This window comes from Lepisosteus oculatus, chromosome 4 (assembly GCF_040954835.1).
Source record: "Lepisosteus oculatus isolate fLepOcu1 chromosome 4, fLepOcu1.hap2, whole genome shotgun sequence".
Classification (NCBI taxonomy): Eukaryota; Metazoa; Chordata; class Actinopteri; order Semionotiformes; family Lepisosteidae; genus Lepisosteus; species Lepisosteus oculatus.
Window position 1 is genome coordinate 55,765,095 of NC_090699.1, and position 9,461 is coordinate 55,774,555.

At 40.6% G+C, this 9,461-nt stretch overlaps 2 protein-coding genes across 3 annotated transcripts; both read right to left on the reverse strand.

The window, feature by feature from the left end:
• Positions 1–526: 526 nt before the first annotated feature.
• On the reverse strand, positions 527–2,428 carry h1m (linker histone H1M). Of its 2 annotated transcripts, none has more exons than XM_015347927.2 (5): positions 2,274–2,428; positions 1,850–2,121; positions 1,537–1,669; positions 1,378–1,430; positions 527–841 (listed from the first exon to the last, which is right to left on the reverse strand). In XM_015347927.2, exons 1-5 carry the CDS (start codon positions 2,368–2,370, stop codon positions 602–604), a joined length of 795 nt encoding a protein of 264 aa, XP_015203413.2. In that variant the 5' UTR covers positions 2,371–2,428; the 3' UTR covers positions 527–601. The 2 variants fall into 2 exon arrangements, with proteins under 2 accessions (XP_015203413.2, XP_015203412.2); XM_015347926.2 differs by having other exon boundaries at positions 2,259–2,428.
• Positions 2,429–4,486: 2,058 nt separating this feature from the next.
• LOC102691798 (rhodopsin) lies at positions 4,487–8,535 on the reverse strand. Its single transcript, XM_006630940.3, has 5 exons — positions 8,136–8,535; positions 7,253–7,421; positions 6,422–6,587; positions 5,375–5,614; positions 4,487–4,725 (listed from the first exon to the last, which is right to left on the reverse strand). The coding sequence occupies exons 1-5, from the start codon at positions 8,494–8,496 to the stop codon at positions 4,600–4,602; spliced, it is 1,062 nt and encodes a 353-aa protein (XP_006631003.1). The 5' UTR covers positions 8,497–8,535; the 3' UTR covers positions 4,487–4,599.
• Between the last annotated feature and the right edge of the window lie 926 nt (positions 8,536–9,461).

The following is a 9,461-nucleotide window of genomic DNA, read 5'->3' on the forward strand; positions in this document are numbered from 1 at the left end:
AGATCTACAGTATCAGCATTTTACTCCATTTCTGCCATCCTTCAACACCTACTGCAAGGGAATAGTTCCTCTTGATCACAGCCTCTACTCCCCTGCACCATGAATCAGCCACCAAAACATGCATGGCTTTGCAGGGTGAAAGCAAAAATTCACAAAGCATTAGCTCAACTTATTTAACCAGTGACCTGAAATTGCCAGTCCCATTTGCTTGCTGGAAAGAGAAATGGGAATTCTCACAGCAAAAACTTTCCATCTGAAATTGTTAGTCAGCCTAGCAAGTTCAGACAAAGGAACCAATCTAAAAAACCATGGGCTCAAATCACTGGTGAACACCACTGATCTACCCCAGCGCCTCATGAATGGTTCACAACACTAACATTGCTTTAAAATTAGTATAATATACAGTATCACCAAAAAAAAAGCACTACGATGTATTGGATCCAGGAGCACACAGTACAGCCTGTACCACAAACTGCAACCTCTCCAGTCAAGTGGTATTAAAAGAACCACCCATTTGCCTCCAAAACAATATACAAAAGTTAATAATTCTTTATTCAAAAATAGTACATCTAAAAACAAAATGCTTTAAAAAAAGTGGAGCTCATTCAGTCACCTTCTTTCCCCGTTTCCCTGTGGTTTTCGCCCCAGCTTGTCCCTCAGCCACAACACCCTCCTCCCCTCCTGCCTTCTTCACTGGGGCCTTAGGCTTGGCTGCCTTCTTCGGCTCCTTTAGCTCCTTAGGGGCAGGAGCCTCCTGCCCACTAGGGTCCTTCTTGGCTTTGGGTTTCTTTACAGACGTTACTTTGGAAGACTCTTTCTCTCCAGAAGGCTGTCTGGACTCCTACAAGATGACATGTTGCACATCTCAGCCTTTCCAGCCATGTTGTGCTCCTGCCATGATCCTGCATGCTTCCCCCTACTCAAACCCTGGCTCCAGATGGAGCAGATTTCGGGGGAAAAATGCCCTTCAAATCATAAAAGGGTGGCAATTTCACATGGCAAAGTACTACAATTATTGAACAGGCTAAAAGGTACTGATCACCATTGATTAGGCTTTCATGATCTTTAAATCAGAGCCCCACTGATGTTTGGTTATCGTCTGGGCTTAAGTAGCAGAAGTATTATTGCACACACTAGGAATGGATTTAGGGGGGAGAAAACCAAAAACTGCACCCAGAATTCAGATTCTATCCCACCACAGGGCATACAGACTCACACCAGGGCTAATGTACCAGAATATATTTGGAATGTGGGAGGAAACTGAAGCCAACATCACAGGAATTGAACCCGGGAGCCCCAGAGCTGCATGGCAGCAATGCTCACCACTGTACCACGATGCCACCTCTACAGTAGTAAATACAAAAAAAAAAGACCCACCTCTTCATTCTTTTCCTTCTTTTTTTGCACTGCTTTAGGCTTCTCCTTAGAATCTGCAATAAAATGCATGGAATAGTCAGCAAAGATCCTTAGCTGATTGTGCAGGATTCCAAATTTTGGTCAAACCCAGTACTCAACTTTAGATGAACCCTCACTTACCAGAGTCCTTCGTTTTGGGTTTCTTGGAACCAACTTTCAAGGATTTGGGAGCCTTTGCAATATTCGGGTCATTGTTTTCCTCCGACTGCAACTTCGCTTCCTTGTTTTTCTTGATTACTTTCTTCACCGCAAGCTAAACGGATTCAAGGCAATTACAGAGAAAGTTGTCTAAAGGCTAATGTTGCAGGTCATGTAAAAGGACGTTAAAACCTCGGTCACACGTGACTTTCCAGGCTAACCTTACACATTCGCTTGAGCAAAAAAACAGAAAGCTTTAAATGCAGCACACTCGATGATAGCACTTGAGACTCACCCGAAATCTGCCCTGCGCTCCGCTGGCGCTAGAATTAGCAGGTCTCACAAGAGTCCCCTTTTCTATCCCTTTGTTCAACGCGCTCTTCATCAAGGGCTTCAGCCTCACCGGGTCCACTGTCGGGTACTTCCCCAAAATATACGTCCTGATGGCTTGGACAGAAGTACCTTTCTTTGTATCCAGTTGCCGGAGCGCTTCGGTGATCATCTCAATAGTCGCTGGGTGATTCATTGGTCTTTTCACGACTGTAGTCTTTATTTTCTTTTCGGTACCTGAAAAATAAGGTCAGTCAATGTTAAAAAAACGATAGCATTAAACAACCAATCACTTCGAGTACAATTTACGCTTACACAGCGTAAACTTTCTATTCAGAATATACGTTACTAAACTGTTAAAAAAAAAAAAGCACCTTGTGATTTTTCACCTGCTGGTTTCGCTTCATTTTTCGGCTTCTCTTCTGGCAAGGACATTGAAGAAGCGTCTTCAGTAACGGCAACTGGACTGGCTTTTTTTGGAGGCATTGTACTTTAATAAAACAACAAAAGTGCACTTATTTGAAAGGAGAAACAAACCGCATCCCCTCTTTTCACGATTTAAACTGCTCTTGAGTTCTTACCTGGCCAATCAGAGGCAAACACCTGCCGGTGTAAGGGGGTTTGCTTTAATTATACTAATTAAGAGTGGGACGCTAACAATTAACTAAATTGTAAAATCTGTTGAACATTTAAGGTTTTTTTCTTATTTGTGCACCATGGAAAACTTTCATTTATTAATGCAGCTGCCTGTTTTATTTTAGAATGATCAGGCTGGTGTTTTATTTTTTGTTCATCCGCTCCCCTTCTCATGTTCTTACTAAATTGATACTTGAATGCATTATTAGCTTAATTTAGGCACCGGTTTATTCACATCCTTTTCTCAGAGAATGCAGAGCCAGTGAATGCTCTCTCATCAATACCTTTGCGATTGCTTTGTACTACATAGCAATGTTAATTCGTCCCTATATTGATTTATTTGTTTTTAGGTCACTTATTTTACTTTCCACCTGTAATTTTCTACCTCAGGCCCTTTTAACACAGTGGCATATCCAGAAAGAAATGCTCTACATGTTGTATGTTTCAAAAATTTCATAACGCTTGGGTCCCAAATTACCATGTGATCTTATATGTTGTAAATGTAATTCACTGTGGCATTAGTCATCATTTGATGTAGTTCATGTACATACGGGGCAGCATGGTGGAATAGAGGTTAGCACTGCTGCCTCACAGCACTGGGTTCAATTCTTGGAGTGCTGTGTGTTTCACATTGGTTAAAGTTTTTCCACTTTCCTCTCAGTCCAAAGACATGCTGGTAGGTTAATTGGCTCCCGGAAAAATAGGCCCTGGTGTGAGTGTGTGTGTGTCTGTGTCTGTGTGTGCCCTGTGATGTACTGGCATGCTATTCAAGGTATACAGTACTTCACCTTGCTTCTGGTTCTTGCTGGGGCAGGCTCAGACATCCCCACGATTTTAAACCTGATTGGACCTTTGAAATCCTCCCGTCCCCAGGGTTTGTGATTCTTTATATTGTCTTATCGTTGCACCTAGAAGGTATAACAGTATATGCAAGATGATTTACTGTACCTCTTGCAAAGTTGTTTGTGTCTGTGTAATAACTGACGTGCACTTTATTGTGCTTTTATTACATGGAATTCAAAAATTCTGGGGCTCCTACCTGTACTCTACTTCAACCCCACAGAAACACATTGCAGTCTCTGAAAACGGACACTTCTGTATAATAGTAAATTCTTCTCTCGACCACTTCATTTTACATACTGTACCATATAACCCAACCAGGTTAGTAAGCACATGAAACACTGATTAGAGTAATGAACCCTTAAATAAAGAAGCCATTAGCTAAGATTGTTCAAGCACCACTCGAAAGAGGAGGTGGGCCCTGTGAATGAGGAATTGCAAATGATGTACCCGTCCAAAAAACTGGGACAGGCAACCACAGAAGAGTCTTACCTTTATTATATTCAAAATTTCAAAGAGTGAAAGGACAAAGGATTTAAAGGTAAAGGATTTGTATATGGTAATACTCTCATTAAAGCCAGTTAAAATGTGTTTGGAAAAGGCAGATGATTTTCTAGCCTGTTTAGCTGGCTGGAACATTACCTGTTGAAGTGACACGCAGAAGCCCAGCTTTCAATACTTTACCTAAACGAATTGAATTTCTTTTGCAGCAAATTTCAGTAAGACATGTGATAAAGTTTTACATAAAAATTCTGAAGATGATAGATATAGGAATGGAAGATAATGTCTATAAGTAGGTAAAAGCTGGTTGATAAACAGAAAACAGAGAATAGTGACAAGTGATTGGGGTGACAAGACCAGTGAATTACCACAGGAAACTGTATTAGGCCTGTTTCCTGACTCTGGTATAATTAGTAAGCTTGTTAGGCTTCCAGATGAGCTGGGATGAAAAAAAAACATCCATCCATTTTCTAACCGTCTTCCAATTCAGGGGCATGGGGGAGCCAGAGCCTATCCTGGCAAGCAATGGGCGCAAGGCAGGGTACACCCTGGATGGGACGCCAGTCTATTATATGGGAAAAAATAAAACTGCCAGCATAAATCTAATTAACTTTATTTTTGGTTCACACATTTTACAACAAAAACTTCAGTGCCTGGAGGTTGAATGGGAACAGCCACTGACATCCACTTGGTAGCTCAATGCACACGGAGCAGAAGGGGAGGAGGATGTCTGAAGCATCAGGCAGGAGACACCTGGCTGGAGGACACAGACGAAGCTTCGGTCTTTCCGGATGCCGACGTGGTGTCCTCTTCACCAAAAGGGTTTTTCCCACAGCACAAGGTGGTGATCATGCAGCGACGGAACTTTACAAGGACGGAAGAGCAAGCCTTAATCAAAGCAAGCGTTCAATATTCAGAGTGTCACGCATTTCTGTGAACAACACGACCGTACAGACACCCACATACTTGAAGGAGTGTTTGTTCTTCTGTGACTCATTCTTTGCTTTTTGTCTGACCGTCTGTTTATTTGTCCTACAATCTCAATCTTTCTTATTACCGAATGAAGAGACGAGCAAGAGTTTTACTTACGAGTTGATACCATTGAACACTGATTGTAATTTCACATTCTGAATTTTGTATAAGACTCAGGCAATACAAACCACTGTAGTTTAAAGTGATGTAATATATTCCTCACAGTTAAATATTGCAACCCTTATTTTTACCTTCTGAGAACAAGGAAAACAGAACATGAACAGAATAATGTGTTAGAATAATGTGTGGACACTACTTCCATCAAATACACTGAGGAGCAAGCGTTCACATTTATTCATTATTAAATCCTTTCTGGAAGGAGTACTAATGCAAATGTCCTTGTGAGTTTACTATTTATTCCTTTTACACCACACTTGCAGTAGATTATTATCATAAATCTCCTCAAAGCCAATGTTTTACGGTGCCAAAACGGGTCCTCATTAATTCAGCCATATTCACCCCACTCCAAACCCCAATCTACCTGTTTGTTCAGGAGGATGTAGATGATAGGGTTGTAGAGGGCAGAGCTTTTGGCAAAGAAAGCTGGGGCAGTCATGAAGACGGGACCAAAGTTGCTGCCCTGGTTCACGAAGATGTAGAATGCCACGCTGGCGTAGGGCAACCAACACACCAGGAAAGAGATCACCATGACAACGACCATGCGGGTCACTTCCTTCTCGGCCCTCTGGGTAGTTTCTGATTCTTGCTGTTGGGATGCAGCCTGTGGGAATACACGCATACACACAGCACTTTGACATGCACAGCAGGGAGCAGATTTCTGCAGTGCATTGGTACTAGTTCTGAAACTGGCCCCTGTTCCTGCTTTTTTCATTCCTAAAAGTAGAGATTTTACAGATCATGTGTACTGAATGTGTATGCGTTAGAATGTGACAAATCTATGTATAATTCATTGTCTTTGTTAATCCACAACAATCTGTTTGCTGTACAGCGTGAAAAGGCCTATTAGTTTATAATCTGATACATGTTTACAGCTTCCAATGTTGCTTCTTTTCTTCAGATGTTCCAAAGTGAAAACTACGAGCTGCTAGTACTTCAGTACAATTGCTATCCTTGCTGATCAGGTGTCAAAACGCTTGATCTTGGAGATTAGATGACTGTAAATTTCTATATTTATGAGAATTAATTGCATTCATTACTGCCAGTCTACTTCTTAAGAATGCATATATAACAGAACATCAGCAGGGTTAACCTCAGCTTATCTTCCACTCACACGTTTTATAGTAAACACTGTTTAGTGCACCTCATTTCACACGTGACCAGCTTAAAAATGGCAACATTTTACACACACACTTTCACACAATGCCACATTCTTATACAATATTACATTTACCACAATACTAACAGTCTACAATCCACTGAGAAAGAGAAGCCATATATTTTGTAATAGAAGATTTTGATGATCATACAAATACAAACATTTACCAGCTCTAGGTCAAGAATCATTGCTTGTACAGCAAAGGAACTTTCCTAAATCTTATACAGGAGCCCCTACAGCAGAGTGCCGTACCTGTTTGACAGTGCACACTAAGCGGCCGTAGCAGAAGAAGATGACAGTCAGAGGGATGGAGAAGTGAACAATAAACATGTAGATGACAAAGGACTTGTTGTTCACCTCAGGCGTCACTGTGTAATAGTCGATTCCACATGAGCACTGCATCCCTTCAGGGATGTACCTATGGGCAGAAGATAAGGACCCAGCACACCCCATGAGACAGCTTCTCTGTCATAGCAGTACTTTAAATAAACCTGTACCTACAAAGCGCACATAGACAATCATCTATTTAATATGACTGTATCCAAAATAGCGCTATGAGCTTTTTAAAAAGCTTCTTTCAGATTCATTGTATTTGGCTGACTAAATTTCAGCGTCATTCACTACCGTTCAAGAAAAAAAGGTGTTTAAAATAAAATGTCGCCACTCTGATAGTGAATGTTTTGATATCAGATGTCACACACTCACAAAATATATATGTTGTATATTATGTTATATATTACTCATACGAAATATATTAGAAAGGTGCCACATAAATTGCAGTTGCTCGGACCATGATTTAGAAATGATACAAATCATTCTGTATCATTATCATTGTTTATCTTAAACAAGAACAGAAGGAAAATGGAACCGTGGCTCACTTTGAAAGATTTTTTTTGAAAACGGAACAGTCGTGGATGAAAGAGAGATTACAAATAGTTACAAATAGTAAAGGTTACAAATAGTAGTCTCTGCCGATCACATCAGCGGAGTCTGACAACTTTTCGGTTCCTCGCCGGTTACCTGTGTTTCCTACGCTTCACGTTTGTTATAGGCTTCGCAAGGCTGTCCTGGAAGGTCACCTACCTGGACCACCCGAAGAGCGGAGGAGCGGCACAGGCCAGCGCCATGATCCAGGTCAGCGCTACACCCATGACGGCGTGGTTCTCGCCAAACCGAAAGTTACTCACAGGCTTGCACACCACGATGTACCTCTCAATAGCTAGTACCACCAGAGACCACAGGGCTATTTCACCTGCAAAAACCACAAAATGGGTCTGCTGTCATTCCGACATACAGTGTAAGGTAAGTCTGAAGGGTTTCTAGCTGTGACTTCAGTCTCCCACCACCTGAAAAACATTGACCGTCTCTTATGTGCGAAACGATCTGTAAGGAATGATTTTGCGCACTTTCTTATATTCCTTAAACACTATATTTGACTTCTACCTGTACCTTCTTGCCACTCGAGTTTTCAGAGGATGTATTTCTAATATACGTATGCATAAAAAGGTTCCTACACACTTTTGTAAATAAATAGCAATCAAATGTATTCATTTTACATTTTTTTTTAGGAATTACCATGGGAAACCTTCAGTATGTGACTCATAAGAAGTCCTCTTCCATAAACTAGTGGCTCAGATGTGGTTTTAAATCCCACTAATGCAGACTAAGGCATCCACACATACAGTCAACACAAGGCAGAAACCACACTTCAGTTTAGCAGTCAACATTTAAAATAGAAATAAGAAAGCACTAATATTCATTTATTTTCCTCTTTATAAACTACTAAAGACAGATGTTGCATGTAATTTGATAAGGTTTCCAAAAACAATGAGGTTGAATCCACTAGCAATCAAACAATTTTGCCATCTCTATCAATGTATTTGATGTACGGTCTTACAAACATTCCTAATCCTCAATAAGTTTTGAATACGTTCTCTGGTTCATTTATTTAAAAATGAGCACTTACCCCCAAGTGTTGCAAAGAAACCTTCAACGTTGCAGCCTGCGGGCCCGAACACAAAATAGCCGTGCATGGAGGTATACATAGTGGTTGTGAAGCCCCCTGTGATCATGAACAAGTCTGCCACAGCGAGGTTCAGCAGGATATAGTTCAGAGGTGTCCTCAGTTTCTTGTGCTGAATGGTGACATGCAGTGTGAGGAAATTGATTGGAAAGCCCGTAATGATCAAGAAAAACATGTAGGCAGCCAGAGCCGAGAACTTCCATGGTTCAGCCAGGTAGTACTGGGGGTACTCGAATGGATTCTTCACAATCCCAGTCTTATTTGACATGGGTACATAAAAGTTGGGACCTTCTGTTCCGTTCATGGCTGGAAGTTTCGCTCGCTTCTTCGACTAAAAGTTGCCTTTCAAAGTTATTCACGATGTATCACCCAACTCATCCTAAGTTCCTTTTATATGTCTTCCCTGGGATTAGGGCTACTCCTGGTGTCAGCAGAAAAAGATTTAGCCACTTTAAAGAGCAGTAATCCAGACAAGAATAACTGGCTTCTGTTCAAGTTATTAAGCAGCAGCTGCCACCTCAGGACAAACCTTGACAATGCCTCATCTTTTACATCTTTCACAAGTGTGACATGAAAAGTGTTCTACCACATCGATCTATATTGCATATGCAAGGGACAGACTCACAGAAAAACTATTAATATCTGTTTGACACACATGCTGAAAATGTTTTTATAACATATCTGGGTCTCATTTGGTACAACCTCAGTCTGCATACATTAGCCATGTATTTCATAGCTTGAAAACGTTTCTATGTCTTTCCACATGTTCTTAAAAACTTGCGTGCCTTTCTTAGGAACATGCTGATTAAGTAGCCAGAGATCTATGTTGTACAAGTGAGACAGTTTCAAAATCAACAGAAGTCATGACATAAAACTAAACTCGAACATACGCAGGTAGAAGAATGTACAGTATATTCAAACACCACATCAAACAACTTTCTGTATTTTTAAGGAACCACTTTAGGTTTCCTCTCACCTCCTTTTTTCTTTATTTACTTCCACTGATATTTATGTTTTACATTGGTCACAGTTCTCATTACTAATAAATTCTGTACAAGTTCTAATGAAAAACAGTAGGGTACTTTGAAAAAGCATTTACAGTACCAATATTGGTAAACACAGACCTGGATAGCACTCAAGACAAATCATTCAGCAGAAAAATAATTTATAAACAAACAGTATACACAAAGAAACAATTATTTCATGTTGTAATATAATGTTATATTTTTCAAAAACCAAAAAAATGGCTTTGGAGGTCACATTTGCCAG

Excerpts from the sequence above, each read along its gene's own strand:
- h1m (XM_015347926.2), bottom strand. The coding sequence starts at position 2,370 with ATGCCTCCAAAAAAAGCCAGTCCAGTTGCCGTTACTGAAGACGCTTCT. Across the intron at positions 1,670-1,849 it reads GAGCGCAGGGCAGATTTCGG|CTTGCGGTGAAGAAAGTAAT; the intron begins GTGAGTCTCAAG and ends GAATCCGTTTAG. Across the intron at positions 1,431-1,536 it reads ACCCAAAACGAAGGACTCTG|ATTCTAAGGAGAAGCCTAAA; the intron begins GTAAGTGAGGGT and ends ATTTTATTGCAG.
- LOC102691798 (XM_006630940.3), bottom strand. The coding sequence starts at position 8,496 with ATGAACGGAACAGAAGGTCCCAACTTTTATGTACCCATGTCAAATAAG. Across the intron at positions 6,588-7,252 it reads CCGCTCTTCGGGTGGTCCAG|GTACATCCCTGAAGGGATGC; the intron begins GTAGGTGACCTT and ends TTCTGCCCATAG. Across the intron at positions 4,726-5,374 it reads ACATCCTCCTGAACAAACAG|TTCCGTCGCTGCATGATCAC; the intron begins GTAGATTGGGGT and ends GTCCTTGTAAAG.